Raw genomic sequence first — 18,380 nt, forward strand, 5'->3', positions numbered from 1 at the left:
GGGCTCGGCTGGCCCTGCGGGGGGAAAGGGTCAGGGAGCCGCACTGCAGGGCTGGTGGCTGACAGGGTCGCTCAGTGAAGGCAGGAGCCCCACCAGGCCTGTGGACGTCTCCCTCAGCCCTGGGTTCCCAGAATGTGCTGGAAAGCTCCTGCCTCGGGCCTTGGCACCTGCTGTTCCCTCTGCTGGGGTGCCCTCCCTGCGTGAGTCTCAGCCCCCACCCTGGAATCTGCCAGGCCCCACTGCTCACAAGCCCTCCTCTGCTTGCTCGTGGGCGGTGCTCCGTGTGGCCAGGGGCCAGGAGCCAGGGGAAGGCGGGAAGGACACCATTGCTGCCTCTTTAAGGCGACATCACAAGGCTGCGGAAGGCCGGGCCGCTGGAACTCCGTGGTCTCGGCATTTCTGGAGCATCTTGGGCTCCGATCTCCACCGCCATGGGGCGGCAGGCCCGCACGTGAGCGCCTGTGGACGGACACGGCCATGGCCGAGGGCAGCGAGCTGCTCAACAGGCTCGTGAGCGAGAACGCCGACCTCAAGAAGCAGGTGCGCCTCCTGAAGGAGAACCAGATGCTGAAGCGCCTGCTCCGGGAGGGCTGCCAGGAGAGCGGGGGGCCAGGGGCCCACGACCCCCTCTTCCCCAGGGCGCCCGCCTACCCTGAGGACTGCTCCCCCGGGAGTGCAGGTGAGCCCCAGGCCTGGGTGGACCGGGGCCGAGCTGCTCACCCCGCTGTGTGTCCTGTGTGTCCCCTGTCTCTAGGCCACCAAGGCCACCCCTGCAGAACGGGTGGCAGGTTACTCACGTGCGCGGGCGAGACTCTGTCCGTAGTGGCCGCTGAGGGCCACAGTCCTGGGGGGTCGGGCGGGCCCGGCAGCCTCCTCCTCCTCTGGGCCCTGAGGGCCTCGCCCCCCTGGGCCCCGCATGCTCGTCCCAGCCATGGCATCTTGTGTGCCAACCGCACCAGCCGTCCACCAAGGCAGTCACGTGGCTGAGCTGCACCGGGGCGGGAAGCAGCCATTGGTGGAAGTAAGTGTAGAAGCCACTCAAGCCTTCTGTGACTTCACAGGAAAGACAGACTTTGGTCACTTTCTGCAGAAGTCGTTGGTTCTGCTTTAAACTTTTCTGTGAGAAAACGCTCTCTTCACGTGTGGAGAGTGTGAGCTGGGGCTTGGTGGTTGCCATGAACCTGGTCTCTGTGTGGTTGGGGTGTGGACTCCAGACAGGGCCCCTGATGCCGGAGGAGCACTGGGACCTGGCGAGCGCCATGTGCCCTGGAGCAGGTGGTCACTCGCACTGCCTGGCCACCCAGCAGTGCGATGGTGAGGGTGGGTGGATGCTGCTCCGGTGCCCTGTGGACTTGGGTGTGAGGTGTTTTTCCATTGTAGCAGCTGCTCCCAAAGCTGCCGGTTCCCCAGTGGGATGTCCGGGTGCTCTGAGGACTGGCCACTGGGATCTGCATTGGGTGTGGTCACTCCCTGGAGTCCACCCAAACGCCTGCATGGCCTCTGAGCCAGCATGGCAATGGCCTCCCAACTGCGGTCAGTGTCACCCATCAGGCCCCTGCACAAAGCTTGTGGGCGCAGAGCCCCGAGGGCGAGCATGTCCCAGGTTGTGAGAGTCCCTCACAGCATCTCCACGCCTCCAGCCTCGAGGGGCCCTTGAGGAGGGAGCTCAGACCAGCAGGGGGTCCTGTGGGGGGACGGTGGGAAGAGAAGTGGCAGCTGGAGAAACCCTGGGGCCCATGCTCTGAGCCCCCACTGGTGGCCAAGGCACAAGCTGGCATCGGGCACCTGTGGAGGAGCGACTGGCCTCATGGTGCTGTGTCCTGGATGTGACGTCTTACAAAGGGTCAGGGCTGCTTCTCAGCCTGCAAGGGACACCTAGTGGACAGTGGCTGAAAAAGCACTTGTCCCCAGGCCTCGTCTATGCTGTGACAGCCTCTGAGTCACGTGCCTCATGCTGCTTTGTCACCCTTTGTCCCAAGAACTGAGTCTTTCTGGGTCCTCCCCTCCAGGCTCAGATCCAAACATGTGGTCAGCAGGGGACAGGCTCTCTGGGCTCCCTCACTCCTAGCCTCCCTAGGCTGGAAGGGTGGGCTTTGGGCGAGGTGTAGGCCCTTGCTCAGGCCAGGCTGTCCCTGTCAGGGTCCGAGTCAGGGCAGAGTCTCTGGGACTGTAGCCAGCACCCCTGCCCGTGGGCAAGCCTAGAGCCTGCTGGACACCAGTCTTGGGAGGAGCCCCAGCCCCTGGCCAGCCCGAGGCCACCAAGCCTTCCGCAGAGAGGCCGTGGGGCCCCAGCCACAGGGTGTGGGCCAGGGTCACCGTGGGCCACCTCCATGCCCAGGGTTCAGCCTTCTGCAGAAGGTGCAGCCTAGGCCTTGGCCTTGGCCCTGGAGTCTGGAGAACCAGCAGGGGTTCTTGGAGCAGCTCAAGGTCACAGACAGAAGGTGCCACTGCACAGCAATGGCTCGTGGTCCACCAGTCCCTTTGTGTCTGCACTTGAAACAGAATGTGCTTTAAAAACCGTTTTTTCTCTTTCAAAAGCATCACTCAGGGCAGACTGATAAACACCCCAAGGCCGAGCCTGTGCTCCTGGCCCCATGCCCAAAAGCAGCCACCGTCAGTGTTCTCTCGGGTTCCTCTCCAAGGGTTTTGGTGGATATTCACGTGGTGCTATGGGTCCTTTGGTGCCTAAACGGGGCCCCTGGGGGGCGGACTATCCCGGCGGTTCACTGCCACCCTCTGGTCCGGACCCCGCCACAGGCAGTGCCCTTGCGCTCCCGTGACCACAGACGGCCTCCTGCCTGCGTGCTGCTGTGGGCTGTGGCTGGCTAGCCGTTGGGGAACCCTCGAGTCAAAGGCTGTGTGCAGCTGAAAGTTAAAACAGACCCAGAATGCTCTTCTGGGGAGGCTGCGGCCTCTACACGCCGCAGCGAGGCCTCCCTGCCGCATCTCCCAGCCCCACGTCACCAGATAGACGTCTGTTTCCGCCGAGGGTGAGACAGCCCCGCCGGGGTCTCTGGGTCCACAGCTGACGCATGTCCTCAAAGGGACGGAGGGGATGAGCAGGGCCCTGGTGTCACCAGAGCCTTCACTGTCCCCTCGGCTCTGGTGTCCTGGGTGGGCCGTCTGCTAATTTTAAGTAGTTTTGAGTATTTCCTTTGCCTCTTTCTCTGTTACATCTCAATACAGTTATTTCTGTATAGTTATAAATGTGCTTTTAAATGGCTGTGTAATGTTCCAAAATCACATGAGCCTGTTTAATGAACTCTCTCCTTATGTCTGAAATTCCGTTCTTCTTTCTTACCCTGAGATAAACGCCAATGCAAAAAGCACTTTATAGCAGGTTTCCTTCCTTAGGAGGCGGAATCACTGGCTCAGGAGACAGGGCGATTCCTTTTCACGTTTCTTTTCTCACATTTACCCAGAGGACGATTTCCCCACTGTGGTTTCATTAAGCTGCTCTGGCTCTCGGCTTCTTCGAGTCTCTTTAGCCGTTTCTCACAACTAGCTCTTCCACACTGATCACTGAGTCTGCCCCTGAGCACTTTGTCCCGCGGGAGGGGCTGGCCCCTCTCCCGCTTGTCTCAGGTGCCAGCGCGGCTGGATTCTGGGAAGATTCGTCCTGTGTCCAGCCTCTACATAACTGTTTTATTCTACTAAGGTTTTCAATTTGTTCTCCGACGTTTTCTGAGTCTGTAGCTGCTCTATTTACAAACGTTTGTTTTAAATGAGATTTTAAAAAATTGAGGTATGGTCAGTTTAAATGAGCTTGACAGCACACATGCTCGCTATTTTTTCCTCTGTCTTTTTCCCCATACTCCCAGGACCGCTGGCGTCGGCGGCCTGTCCCCCTTCCTCCTCGGCGTGGTGTGCAGTGACAGCCCCGTCTGCCCCGGGGTGCAGGCTGGGTGCTGGGGACGTCTTTCTAGTCCTTACTTTTAAAGAACAAAAATGTTGAGAAACGGCTCGTTTTGTTCAATCTTTATGACCTCGTTTCGGCATCAGTGGCGGTGCCTCTGCTACTCCCCTCGGGTTGTTGGTGGGTCTCATTACGCAGTTTCCTGGTGAGACCCCTGGGCCCTGGGCCTGCATTGGGCCTGTGGAGCCATCTGTTTGGTGGGGCTTCAGCTGGGGTCTCTGGACTCTGTTCCCATGTGCACGTGGGCTCGGTTTTCTTCCTGTGGGTTATCCTTGCAGTGATCTGATGCTGGAGCTGTGGCAAATTTATGACCTTAATAATCAAGCATCTTTTGACTGTTCAGTGTTCCAACCTCATTTATACGATGTAGGGGTTATGAATAAACAGTTCATACTTACTGAACTTGAAAGAAGTCATCCACGAACCACGCAGGCCTGCAGACCTTTGGGTCATTGTGAGTCTGTAACTTCCAGGTTTTTCTTGTGCTCACTGGTCCATTTAGGTTATCTCCTTCTTACTGAGTCATTTAAAAATAATTTCCCAGAAAATGTCTCCTTTTATTAAAAGTTTCAATTAATATTCACATGTAAAGAATACTTTCATAATTTGAACATTATCTTTCTAGTCATTCTTTTATCACTTTTCTCAGTTCCAATTTAATTCATTTTTTTAAACACCTCTACTGAGGTAAAATTTAATTCCTTTATGTTTTCTGTTTCTCTAAAGTAGCTTCCCACAGCTCTGCTGTCTCACAGGATGCTCCGTGGAGCTGTTTCAGGTTCATTTCTGCTGTCTTTTTTGTCATTTTCTAGCTTTTCTTTCTTTAAGAATTCATGTCCATGTGAATGTTTAATTTTTTGATGTTTTAAAAGTAATTAAAGGATTTAAGTTGCTAATTTTACTCTACAATTTAAAATATACTGGTGTCTTAATACATAGTGTTCTGATTTTAATTATTTCTCAATAATTATTTTTTCCTATTTTTATATTCTCCTTGATATGATCATTACTGAAGAGAATGCTTTTAATTCTGAGATGGAATTTTGTATTGACTCTTGTTATTCTTTTATAATTTTATTATAATGTAACCTGAACATTTGGACTTGACTGGGGATTTTAAAAATTCTTTTTAATGTTTGACACAACTTTATTAAGGCTTGGGAGCAACAGAAGGGAGTTACAATTCACTAAATAGAAACTAAAAGCAAAGTGCAAACCACCTGGCCACACAACAGTCCGTTTAAAACTGGGTCATGGATGTGGCTCTTCCATGAGGCAAGGTTGTCGAGCCCTCAAGCACTGCTGGGACAGCCCACCTCCCCTTGGAGAATCTGTGTCCTGGGCACAGGGCTCCAGTCTTCTTTGGGGCCCAATTGCGGGGAGAGCCCAGCTCTGGGGATCTTTGATCCAAATGCTTGGTGACTCCTGAAAGGTGTCTCGCTGACAGTTTCTGGGCCGTGTGGTTGGCTGGGGCAGGAGGAGGTGACGCCCTGAGAGGGGCCGCCAGGATCGACTGTGCTGGCCTTGTGGACAGAAGGCAGGACACGGGGGAGGGAAGAGCTTGGTGGTAGAGCATGTGCTTAGAGCATGGGCTCAATCCCCAGTACCTCCGTTGCAATAAATAAGTAAATAAATAAGCCTAGTTTCCTCTCCCCCAAAATAAAAACAAAAACAAAATTAAAAAAAAAAGGCACACATTCTGACGACTTTCCTTCTTTTGAACATTTGTTTTCCCCTGGGGAAGTATCGTGGGGATAGATCAATTTGTTCCTGAGTAGGCACATTTTAGGATATAATTTTTCAGTATAAATCTTAAAAAACAGTTGCTCAAATATATATTTGCATTATTGCTAGGAGAACAAATTTATGACATGGAGATAGAAGAGGATTTCATAAACCACGAAAGAATCGATATGTTAAAACTTATTTTAAAATTTGTTAAATCAGATGAAAATTTAGTGAAACACATTAAAGCTTTAAAAATTCCACATGAGAATAATTAGCATTAAAAAAGGTTGAAGTATAAACAAGGCACCCGCTGGGAGAAGACACAAGGCATTTCATCAACAAGGGATTAGTACGCAGAATACAAAAAGAACAGGTGTGTGTAACCCTAAAAGACCAGCCAGCCAAAACAGGGAGCACACGGAGTTCATGGAGACGAAGCCTGAGAGGCCAGAGAACACCTGAGGAGGTGCTCGACGCCACCAGGGACCGGGCAAAAGCCACGGGTCACCATTAGCCTGGCCCGAGCTTGCCACGCCCTGGTGAAGTGGCTGGTGGTCGTGGAGATACCACCGTGGCTGGAGAGAGCAAGAAGGTTGAAGCACACACACCCCTGGGCCCAGGTGCCCTCAGCGGACGGCACTCGCCGTGGCAGGGAGGCCCACGAAGGCTGCTGAGCACGGCTTTGCTTTGCAAGACCTGGAAACAGCCTCGTGTGCATCAGTAGGGCGATGGGTAAAAAATCTGTGTGGGTGTGTCTGTGTGGGTGTGCACATGTGTCAGGAAATGGTTAAGTGAACCATCCAGCTACCGAATGACCCACTCACCATGGGTAAATATCGAAGAGAAATCTACAGCTAAAAGGTATGTTTCAGAGTAAAACGCGTCAGATGACACCATTTGGGCAAGATTTCGGAGCGTAAACAGTCACAGTGCAGTACAGAGTGTGTGGGTGCATGGGCGGCAGGGGGGGGAAGCGTCTGGAGTGGGCGGGGCGTCCCCCACCCCTTCCCCTCCCTGGGGAGCGTGCGCAGGTGTCAGAGCTCGGGCTGGCTCGCGAGTGCTCCCAGAGCCATCTCCTCGCTTCTCGGCTGTTTCAGGGACATCAGCTGACCTCTCCCCCCTTTCCTCCCTGCCTCAGTTCCAGACTTTGGAAGGTTCACCGGTGTCCCCGAGGCCCCCTCCCAGCTGCAGACGTCCTCCCTGGAGGACCTGCTGTGCTCACACGCCCCCCTCTCCAGCGAGGATGACGCGTCCCCGGGGTGTGCCACCTCCGCCCAGGCGCCCTTCAAGGCTTTCCTCGACTCGGCGGAGCTACGTGTGCCCCGTGGCTCCAACAGGAAGCTGTCCCCGCTCCTCAGCCCCTCGCAGGACCCGCTGGTGGACAAGACCCTGCTGGAGCCCAGGGAGGTGGTCCGGCCCAAGAAGGTGTGCTTCTCGGAGAGTAGCCTGCCCTCCGGGGACCGGACCAGGAGGAGCTACTATCTTAACGGTACACCGCCGGGGGCAGGCGGGGCGGCCGGCAGCTGGGAGGGTGGTCGGGGCGCGGGTCCTCCACCCTCATCCGTCCACAGCAGGAGGAGAGTGTGCCTGGGAGGCCGGGTCTGGTGCTGTGTCTGTTCAAATCGTTGGCCATTTGAAAAAATGAGTTGCTCATCTTATGACTGAGTTGTGAGAGTCCTTTGTGTATTCTGGACACGGCCTTTTGGGAGTCTATGTTTTGCAGACGTGGGCTCCCAGTCTGGCTGCTCCGTCTTCTTAACGGTGGTTTTTGAAGAGCAACACTAGTTTGATGAAGTTCAGTTTACTGGGTTTTTTCTTTCATATGCATTCTTGCTTTCTGTGTCCTACTCAAGGAATCTTTGACAAACCGGAGGTCACAGACATCCTCTCCAATACCCTCTTCCGGAAGTTTTATAGTTTTTGGCTTTACATTTAGGTTTCTGCTCAATTTCAAGTTAACTTTCGTGTGATATGAGGTTTGCATTAGGTATCCACTTCCCCCAGCACCAATGTTAAAATTTTTTTTGCCATATGCCTTTATTATTTTTAATAAGATTATGTATTTTATTATGAAAACAGAATTCCAGCAGAGGCCGCGTTCTCGCCATGTCTGGGGGTTTCACTGACTGCGCAGTCTTTATCTCCCACCTTGCTATGACCAGAGGGTGCTGATCACTCTCTAGCCCCACGTCCCTCTCTCTCCCTCCCCAGCTCAGCACAAGGCAGCCCCTGCTAAGACCCAGTATACAGGACTCCGGTGGGTAATAAAAGTCTCCCAAAGGCCATGGTTCCTGGAAGGCTGAGGCCCCAAATTCTAAAGATTGATACTTACAGATAGGTTCACAGTAATCACCACTAGGACCTTTTAAAGATAAATATTCAGTGGCCGCATCTCTGGAAACTCTGGTCCCGGATGCCTGGGAAAACCCAGTGTTTTAGAAGATTATTCTCTTCCCATTGAATTGCGTTGACGCCTTTATCACAAATCGTTGTCCTTGTGTGTGTGTCTCTGGATTCCCCAGGCTGTCCCATTTATCTGTGTCCATATTGGTTCCAACACACACTGTCTTAGTCACTGTGGTTTTATAGTAAGACCGCAAATCAGAGGATCTAAGTTCTTCAACTTTGTCCTTTTCCTCAAAGTTGTTCTGGCTATTCTAGGACCTTTGCATTTTCATACAAATTTTAGAAACGACTCGCCCATCTCTACAAAAAAAGCTTCCTGGGATTTTGATTGGCATTGTCCCAGACCTCCAGGTCACGTAGATCAACTTTCAGAGAAGTGGCATTTTGACAATATTGCATCTTCAGAGCCATGAACACCGCCCAGGCACGTCTTATTTTATAGCACTTCGCTTCACTGTGCTTCACAGATACTGCATTTTTCACAGATGGAAGGCCGTGGGAACTCTGCCTCGAGCAAGTCTGTCAGTGCCGTTTTTCCAACAGCATTTGCCCCCTTCACATCTGTCACGTTCTGGTAACTCTCGCAGTGTTTCATACTTTCCCATTATTACTGTCTTTGTTATGGTGATCTGTGATCAGTGACCTTTGATGTCTCACCTGGTGACTCTAAGTTGAAGCCAGTGCTCATCTACCACTCTGAAAATCCTCGGGCCCTAATAGCGATGCCCAGTCCACTCTGCCTGTGCTCTGCAAACGGAACCGCAAAGCCCGGAGGACAGCACGTTTGTGTACAACGCGGTTTACTGAGTATTTTAAGGTCACTATTGAGGTCTCTTGCTCAGAAAAAAAAGATTCCTTTGAAAGTATGTCTGCTCACTGACAACTCACCGGTCTCCCCAGAGCTCTGAGGGAGACGGACAGTGGATTCATGTTGTTTCTGAGCTGACACAACACCCCCTCTGCAGCCCGTGGATCAAGGAGTCCTGTGGACCGTCGAGCCTTGTTATTTAGGAGACGCACTTCATGAACCTGTAGCTGCCATAGACAGCGATTCCGCTGATGGGTCTGGGCAAAGTAATTGGAAAACCTTCTGGAAAGGATTCACCAGTCCAGATGCCATTAAAACATGGTTCGAGGGAAGAGGTGCAAATGTCAACACCAGCAGGAGTTTGGAAGAAGAAGAAGTGGATTCCAAGCCTCGTGGGTGACTGGAGGGTTTAAGACCTCAGTGGAGAAAGGAGCTGCAGACATGGTGGAAGCAGCAGGGGAACTGGAAGTGGAGCCTGAAGATGGACCCTAACTGCTCCAGTCTCAGGACAAAGCCTCAGCAGAGGAGGAGCTGCTTCTTACGATCAGCAAAAAAAGTGTTTTCTTGAGATGGAACCTACTCCTGGGGAAGATGCTGTGAAGACTGCTGAAGTGACAACAAAGGATCTAGACTACTACATACACTTGGTTGATAAAGCAGCGTCAGGGTTTGAGAGGACTAACTTTAATTTTGAAAGAATTCTACCAGCGGTTAATTGCTACGAAGCAGCATTGCATGCTACAGAGAAGTTGTTCATGGAAGAGTCAATCGATGTGGCAACTTCACTGTTACCCTTTTAAAGAAATTGTCGCAGCCACTCCAGCCTCCAGGAACCACCACCCTGATCAGTCAGCCGCCATCAACACTGAGGCAAGACCCTCCACCAGCAAGAAGATTATTACTCACTGAAGGCTCAGAAGATGATTAGCATTTTTTTTAGCAATAAAGCATTTTAAAATTAAGTTATGAACATGTATTTTTAGATACAATGCTATTGCACATGATAGACGACAGTATAGTGAAACTTCATATGCCCTGAGAAACAAAAACATCCATGTGACTTGCTTTTTTTTGTGCTATTTGCTATATTGTGGTGGTCTGGAATGGAACCTGCAGTATCTCCAAGGTTTCCCTCTATATTTCTCCATTTATTTAGTTCTTTAAAAATGTCTTTCAGCAGTATTTTATGGTTTTCTATGTACAGACATCACACAGTTTTGTTGAATTTACCCCTTAATATTTCATGGTTTTGATGCTATAATAAATAGTATTTTTTTGTTAATATGAATTTATGATTATTTGTTTCTGGCATACAGTAACACAATTGATTTTGTATGTTGACTCTATGATGGTTAATTTTATTTGCCAACATGACTGAGCCATTAGGTGCCCAGATATTTGGTCAAACATTATTCTGGGTATTTTTGTGAGAATGTTTTTGGATCAATTTAATATTTAAATCAATAGACTGAGTAAAGCAGATTTGCCTCCTTAATGTGGGTGGGCCTCATCCAATCAGTTGAAGGCTTGAGCAGGACAAAAGGGCTGACTCTCTTCCAAGTAAGACAGAGTTCCTCCTCCCTGACTGTCTTTGGATTGCAACTGAAATAACAGCTCTTCTTGGGTCTCAAGTCTCCGGTCCTTTGGACTATAATCACACTATTAGTTCTTTTGGTTCTCAGGCTTTTAACTCAGACTGGGGCTATAACAACTTCCGAGCCTCCAGCTTGCTGATTCCCCCTCACAGATCTTGGGACTTGTTCGTTTTCATAATCATGTGAGTCAAGTCCTTATAATAAACACATACATGGTTCTGGTTCTGTTTCTGTTTCTCTGAAGAACCCTGACAAATACAACCTTTTATCCTGTAACTTAACTGAACCCACATATTTGTTCTAGTAGCTCTTTGTGTAGATTCCTTAGGATAGATGATCATGTCATTTGTGAATAAAGGCAAACTCATTTTTTCATTTCTAATCTGTACGCCCTTCCTTCCTTCCTTCCTTCCTTCCTTCCTTCCTTCCTTCCTTCCTTCCTTTCCTTCCTTTCTTTCTTTCTTTCTTTCTTTCTTTCTTTCTTTCTTTCTTTCTTTCTTTCTTTCTTTCTTTCTTTCTTTCTTTCTTTCTTTCTTTCTTTCTTTCTTTCTTTTGTTGTCTTATTGGCTAGAACAGTGTTGAATAGAAATGGTGACAGTGGGCACTGCTGTCTTTCCCTGACTTGGGGGGAGCGTCAGTCTGCCACCAACACGCATGGTGTTAGCTGAGTTTTGTAGATGCTCTTCATCTGTTTGAGGAAGTTCCTTTTAATTCCTTGTTTGCTTTGAGTCGCCACGAATGGATGTTGGATTTTGTTGAATGCTTTTTCTGCATCTACTGAGATGAGCATTTGGTTTTCATTTGTAGTCTGTTAACATGGTAAATTACACTGATTGATTTTTGAATTGTAAACCAACCTTACATTCCTGAGATAAATCTCATGATATATTAGTCATGATATATTATAGTTTTTGTATTGTTGGATTCAATTTGCTAACTTTTTGTTAAGAATTTTTGCTGTCTGTGAGGAACACTGGTCTATACTTTTCTCATAATGTCATTTTTTGTGTGTGTTTTGGTATCAGGTTAGTGTTAGCCTCAATGAATGAGGCAGAAAGTGTCCCTTCCTCTTTAATTATCTAGAAGAGTCTGTGTAGAATTGGCACTATGTATTCCTTGGGTGTTTGGTAAAATTCACCAATGAAACCACCCGAACCTTGAGCTTTCTTTGTAGGGACACACCCCTCTGCCCCAACAGCTTCAATTTCCTTGGTTGGTATAAAGCTATTCAAATGATCTATTTCTTCCTGAGTGAGCTTTGGTAGTTCACTGACAAAAGCAAACTTTAATATCTTTTAAAGAATTGGTCTGTTTCATTTAAATTGTTAAATTTATTGGCATAAAGTTGTTCTTAATATTGCATTATTATCCTTTTAATGTCTGTAAACTCTGTGGTGATGCCATCTCTAATTTCTGACAGTGGTAATTTTTGCCTTTTCTCTTCTTCTGTAGTAAGTCTGGCTAGAACTTTATCAATCTTATTGACTCCTTTCTTTGAGGAATAGATTTTTGGCTGGATCTTGGAAGATCCAGGTTGGGTGACAAATGATTTCTAGATCATTTCAGGTGTAGCTTGTTTCTTCCACCTAATTTGTGCTTTGGAGTGGGGGGCAGGGAGAGAGACTGAGTCCTGATAAGAGAAACGTACTAACTTCGAAGGAGGAGTTTGTGCCCTGCCCCTCCATGCCCCCTTCTCTAACGTGGTTCTGTGCGACGCATCTGGTTCTCAGCTTTAATTCCTGGGTGATTTCTGTGGCCTTGCAAAGTGATTAAGGAAGGAGTACACTAAAAACTGCAAAACATTGTTGAAATTAATGAAAGAAAACCTAAATAAATGGAAAAACACCTTCTGTTCATGGATTAGACTTAATATTATCAAGATGACAAAACTCCCCAAATTGATCTATGAATTTCAATGAAATCCCATTCAAAATCCCACCTAGCTTCTTTGAAGAAATTGACATGCTGATTGTAAAATCTGTGTGGAAATACACGGAACTCAGAACAGGCAAAAATCTTGAAAAAGGAGAACAAAATTGGAGGATTCACGCTTCCCAGTTTCTATGAACTTTGCTATGAAGCCACAGTAACTGAGACAGCACGGTACAAATAGGTCCAACCCCAGCGCCTACATTTAAAAACATGCATTTACAGGGTTGGTGCTTGACAAGGCACCAAGACAATCCAGTGGAGAGAGAACAATCTTTTCAACACATTATGTCGTTATGTTGGGAAAGCGGAAATCCACATGCAAAAAAATGAAATTGGACTTCACACCACATATGAAAATTAAAATGGATCAAAGACTTAAAAGACCTAAAGGAGCTAAAACCATAAAACTCTTAGAAGAAAACATAGACATAAATCTTATGACTTTGGATTTGGGAATAGATTCTAAGCTGTGGCACCAAAGGCACTAGCAACAAAAGGAAAAACAGACACATCAGGCACTTTGATGTATTTTGGTGAAATGAAAGGGACATTTCAAGAAAGTGAAAAGTCAACCCACAGCATGGGAGAAAATATGTGTATATCATGTGTCTGATAAGGAAATAGTATCCAGAATATATGAGAACTCTTACAACTCAACAGTAAAAAGACAAACAATGCAATTAAAAATGGGCAAAGAACTTAAAGAGACATTGCCCCAAAGAAGACATAGCAAGCCCCATAACCACATGAGAAGATGTTCAGTACTGTCAGCCATCAGTGAATGCAAATGGAAACCACAGTGAGACACACGCACACCCACTAGGGCGCTTGCAATACGAACGACAGACAACGGCAAGTGTTGGGGAGGATGTGAAGGAGCTGGAACCCACATACATTGCTGCTGTGGAAAACAGTTTGGCAGTTTCTGAAAACGCTGCACATAGGGTTATCTTGTGTCTGAGCAATTCCATTCCTAGGTATGTTGCCTAAATAATTGAAAGCATTTATCCACACAAAATGAATGTTTCTATATGAATGTTCACAGCAGCATTATTCATAATAACCAAAAAGTGGAAATGGCCCGAATGCCTGTTCACAGAGGACTGGATAAACAAAATGTGTTGTACTCACACGCTGGAATGTTATTCAGCCGTAAATAGGGACGAAGTTCTGACACACGTGACAATGTGGATGGACCATGAAAGCATGATGCTGAGTGAATGAAGTGGTCACAAAAGACCACATATTGTGCGAGTCCACTTCTATGAAATGTCCGGAATGGATAAATCCACAGGGACAGAAAGCAGATTTGAGGCTGCAGGGGAGAGACTTGTGAGTGGCTGCTGATGGCTACGGGGGTTTTGCTGGGTTATAAAGCTGTTTTCGAGTTAGATTGTGGTGACGGTTGTACAACTTGGTGAATATACACACTGCATACCTGAAAAGAGTGAATTTTGTATCTCATAAAATATTTAAAAGTGCTTGGGAAGTGGTGTTACAGCCTCAGATCCTTTGTCTGTAAGTGGGGTCCGAGGCCCCTTGAAGGTCACCTTGAGGATGAGTTAGGTCACAGAAGGACAGGAGGTGGCCTTGGGACAAGGAGCAGCCACAGCCCAACTGTAGCCGGCTAGGAGCTGGTGGCCTCCGGGGCCCCTGTGAGGGGCTTGAGCCCCTGCCGCCAGGACCCTCCCTGCCCAGTTACCTCTGACCCAGCCACAATGCCAGACACAGGTGTCTGAGGTTTTGGAGGGGAGGGTAGATGATGTGCTGGGTAACGCTGGGGAAATATAATTAGAATCTCCTGCCAATCCAGCAATCCTCTGCACAACGTAGGAAAGAAAGAGTCAGATTATCAAATAAACATTAGACCAGCCTGTGATGCACAGGGGTTGCCAAAACAGTCTCACTGTTCCACATAGCCACACAGACCGGACCCACACGTGTTACATATGTGTTCTTGAGTGACCTAGGACCCCACCCTCAGGTTGGGGACACACCTAGCCTATCCCAAGTTCACCTGGTCATAGGGCCAGGGCCTCAGGGTGGTCACCTCAGACCAGGTGCTGGTAGACTCGCTGGTGACAAGGGGAAAAAAAAAAAAAACAATCCTGGGCTGGGCTGTGAAACAGGCTTTTAACGTGTTCACGTCCATCTTAGAGGGATGAAGAAAGGACCTGGGATCTGGGCTGCTTGGGGAGTCTCACCCCCCCCCCTCCCCGCCCCTGCAGAGATCCAGAGCTTCACCAGCACTGAAAAGGATGGGAGAATAGTCGGGGAGATCGCCTTCCAGCTGGACCGGCGCATCCTGGCCTATGTCTTCCCAGGAGTGACCCGGCTCTATGGCTTCACCGTGTCCAACATCCCTGAGAAGATCAAGCAGGTAGCGTGGCTGGGCTCCCTCCTTGTCCCAGGACCCCCCGACCCTGCCTGGGGTCCCTCCCTGCCCCAGGGTGTCCCCCTCCCTGCCCTGGAGTCCTCTCACTGCCCCCAGAGAGTCCCCTCCCTGCCCGGGGTCCTCTCCCTGCCCGGGGATACCCTTCCTGCCCTGTGACCTGTGATGCCTATACGCCTGCAGGCCTGGTTGAGGCTGAGTGGTGTCTGAGGCACACATGCCAGGGGAGGCAATGAGCGGGCTGTGAGGACCTCTGCTTCTGCCCTGTCCTTTGGTGGCCTGGGACAGTCTCAGGAATGGCTCTGGGGCCACGGAGCCCTTGAGGCTCAGCTCTGCCTGGCAAGCTGCCCTCTCCCAGTGAGGGTGGAGACCCCTGCCATGTCGGAGGTGGGGTCTCCTGGAGGGCGAGGCCATCTCCATTGGGATGGCGGCCTGGCTCCGGGCTTCAGTTACCCATCTACAGGCTTTGCTCACGGAAGCTGGGTCCCTGTCCCCGCCCTGGCCCCCTGTCCCCGCCCTGGCCCCTTCCTGGTGGGGTCGCGGGGCGCCGCCCACCACCGTCTGTGTGCCCCCAGACGTCCATCAAGTCCCTGGACGGCTCGGTGGATGAGAAGAAGCTGCGGGAGCTGACGCACCGCTACCTGACGCTGACGGCGCGCCTGGAGAGGCTGGGCTACAGCCGCGACGTGCACCCGGCCTTCAGCGAGTTCCTCATCAACACCTACGGCATCCTGAAGCAGCGGCCCGACCTGCGCGCCGACCCGCTGCACAGCAGCCCGGCCGCCCTGCGCAAGCTGGTCATCGACGTGGTGCCGCCCAAGTTCCTGGGCGACTCGCTGCTGCTGCTCAACTGCCTGTGCGAGCTCTCCAAGGAGGACAGCCGCCCGCTCTTCGCCTGGTGAACCCGCGCCCCGGCCTCCCTGAATAAACGCGTGTTCCAACCCGGGCGCCGCGCTCCTCGTCCGCTCAGCGGGAGGGCGCGCCGGGGGCGCCGGGGCCCGGAGGGCGGCCCCGCGCCGATGCCCACCGGCCGGGCTGCCGCCGAGGCGCCCAGGCCGCCGCCCACACCTGCGCGGGGAGTCACACTCTATTAAAGTCGTCTGTTTGCTTCTGCTCCTCTACCGCTGCTCTTTGAGGGCGGAGGCGCCCCAGGGGGGGTTGGAACGAGGCCCCCAACCCCAGGGCCTGCACCTTCTCCTGGGGTCTCGTCCCTCTTCCCAAGGGGCCAGCAGGTCCTGTCCGGGTGTGGGTTTCCCCGGAGGCAGAGCCGGAGGCCAGGATTCAGAGCAGGGCTGTGGGCAAAACGGAAGCACAGCCCCCTGTTCAAAAGTTGGGAATTTCAAGGCTGGGGCAACAGAGCCTGAAACCAAGTGCGGGGCCCCCACTGTGCGTGGCCCCCACTGTGCGTGGCCCCCACTGTGCGGGTACTGCTGGTGAGGCTGGCCCGGGAGGCGGCTTACCTGGGAGGCGATTCAGGAGGCAGGACCCCGGGGTGGGGGGCCCGCACGACGTGTGTGAATGGCTCTTGGAGCCTGCTTCCCGCCTGGCTCTGGGACCCGGGGCCTGGGGCCCTGGTCCCTGCGGCTGGAGGATGGTAATAGAAGCCAGCATCTGGGCACTGGTGAGATGGCTTTTCCCTGTAAACAGCGGGGCATTCCAGGGCCGCCTCATCAAGGAGATATTTATAACACCTGCCAGAGTGTCAGCGCCTCAAAATCACCCCCAACAGCTGGCCCCAGCATCATGCTGGGTCCCGTCCCTGCGTCTGTGCCCCCAGTCGTGGGCAAGCCCTGGCCCAGAACCGTCTCTGAAGGAAGCACAGAGCCCCTGGCCCATCTTTCCCGAGGCCTGGAGAGGGCAGGTGCCCCCCGGGCCCCACAGTCAGGACACCTTCAGGGTTGGGCTTCGAGTGGAGGGGCTCTGGCTCCTCCTCTGCTGTGCATATGCGGGTGCTGGGGTGACCTGTCCCTTGGTCCTCACAGCCTGGGGTGTTGGTCCCAGAAGCCCCAGCTCCTCAGGCCTCTGTCTGTCAGCTTGGGTGCTGTGACAAATACCACAGACGGGGCAGCTTAACAGAAACTCATTTTCTCACAGTCTGCAGGCTGGAATCCAAGATCAGGGTGCCACAGGGCTGGTTCCTCCTGAGGCCTCCCTCCTTGGCGTGTAGACGGCCGTCTCCTCCCTGTGTCCCCATGTGGCCATCCCTCTGTGTGTGTCCGTGTCCTGATCTCCTTCTCACAAGGACGCCAGTCCTATTGGCTTAGGGACCACCCTAGGGACCACGTTTTAACCCAACTACCTCTGTGAAGACCCTGTGTCCACACGGTCACACAGGATCAGGGCTTCGACACACAAACTGGGGGGATCACAATTCAGCCCAAACAGACCTCACCCCTCCCAGCTGTCAGGCTTACCCTGGCTGAGGCTGCCCACCACCTGGGGCCTCTGCTGGGGGCAAGGCCATCTGGCAGGCACCTCCACCCCACCCTGGGGCTGCGGGTGTGTGGGAGGGACTGGCGTCGTGTCGGAGCCTGGGTTTGGAGAGCTGCGCTGGTTGAGCCTTTGCGGGGAGCCAGGTGCTGCTGGGACCCGCAGTAGGAGGCAGTACGGCCGTCACCCACACTTACCCGCGTTCACCAGGGAGAGCCGCGGCGGGAGAGGGCCGGCCTGTCCCTGGCCTCCGGGGGTGTCGGCTCACCGAGCCGCTCGTCCCTCTTCCAGTCCCCGTAAGCAGCTGCTGGAGGTGGGGCTTCCTGAAGCCCAGAAGGCTGAGGGTCTGAGAGATCTGGGCATCTCCTCGACTGGCCCCATGGTGACTGCTGAGGAGGGAAGTACCTTCAGATGCTGGTCGCTCAAGGGCTGTGTGGGACGCCTGCTTCCGGGAGACCGCAGATGGGACGGGGGGTTGCGGGGGTCCACGTGCTGCCAGCATGACTGCGTGATCTGTGGGCCTTTGCGGGACAGAGATATCCACGTTCGAAAATCACTGAGGGTTTCAAGCAGCATCGGCCTGAGCGGCCCCCTGAACCGAGGGCCCTGGGCTGCTAACTGGGGGTGTGTCGCCCCCTGTGGGGGTCCCCTGGCTGCAGGGAGCAGCAGCCCGGAGAGCTGGGCCCTGTGTGCCTGCCCCACGGGCAGCGCCTTCACACCCGCCCTCACGCTCACCCGCGTGCTCTCCCTCCTGACCAGGGGAGCTGACTTCCGCTGAGGGGAGGGCCCAGGGCTGGGCCTCTCACACGGTCCCCCTGCAGCCCTGCAGCTCCAGCTGTCACCGGAAGAAACAGGCCAGAGGCCACTTGGAGGGCCACACAGGGGGTCACTAGCTGGGACTGGAGCCCGGGCTGACCTGAGGCCATGGCTCATGAGGGCCTCCCCCTCAGGTCCAGGTCACACGTCCTGCTTTCAGGGGAGCCCACCCCAACCTGGGCGGAAGCGTCCATCCTCCTCCTCCGTTGGCAGCCCCACAGGGGTCCCAGTTCTGCCCCTCACCCCTGCCACGCCTGGCCACCCCTGGTCGGCTCTGAGTTTGCACAGGTGCCACAGCCCTCCTCGCATGACTAGTGGTTAATGAGAAGCCTGCCCAGGGGAGGGCCCCGCCCGGTG

General features: G+C 52.2%; 1 protein-coding gene across 1 annotated transcript; it reads left to right on the forward strand.

The window, feature by feature from the left end:
- The first annotated feature begins 397 nt into the window (after nt 1-397).
- SPATC1L (spermatogenesis and centriole associated 1 like) lies at nt 398-15,886 on the forward strand. Its single transcript, XM_032487928.1, has 4 exons — nt 398-679; nt 6,783-7,133; nt 14,614-14,765; nt 15,353-15,886. Exons 1-4 carry the CDS (start codon nt 478-480, stop codon nt 15,677-15,679), a joined length of 1,032 nt encoding a protein of 343 aa, XP_032343819.1. The 5' UTR covers nt 398-477; the 3' UTR covers nt 15,680-15,886.
- Nucleotides 15,887-18,380: the final 2,494 nt, after the last annotated feature.

Source organism: Camelus ferus, chromosome 1 (genome assembly GCF_009834535.1).
Source record: "Camelus ferus isolate YT-003-E chromosome 1, BCGSAC_Cfer_1.0, whole genome shotgun sequence".
In the NCBI taxonomy this organism is placed as follows: domain Eukaryota; kingdom Metazoa; phylum Chordata; class Mammalia; order Artiodactyla; family Camelidae; genus Camelus; species Camelus ferus.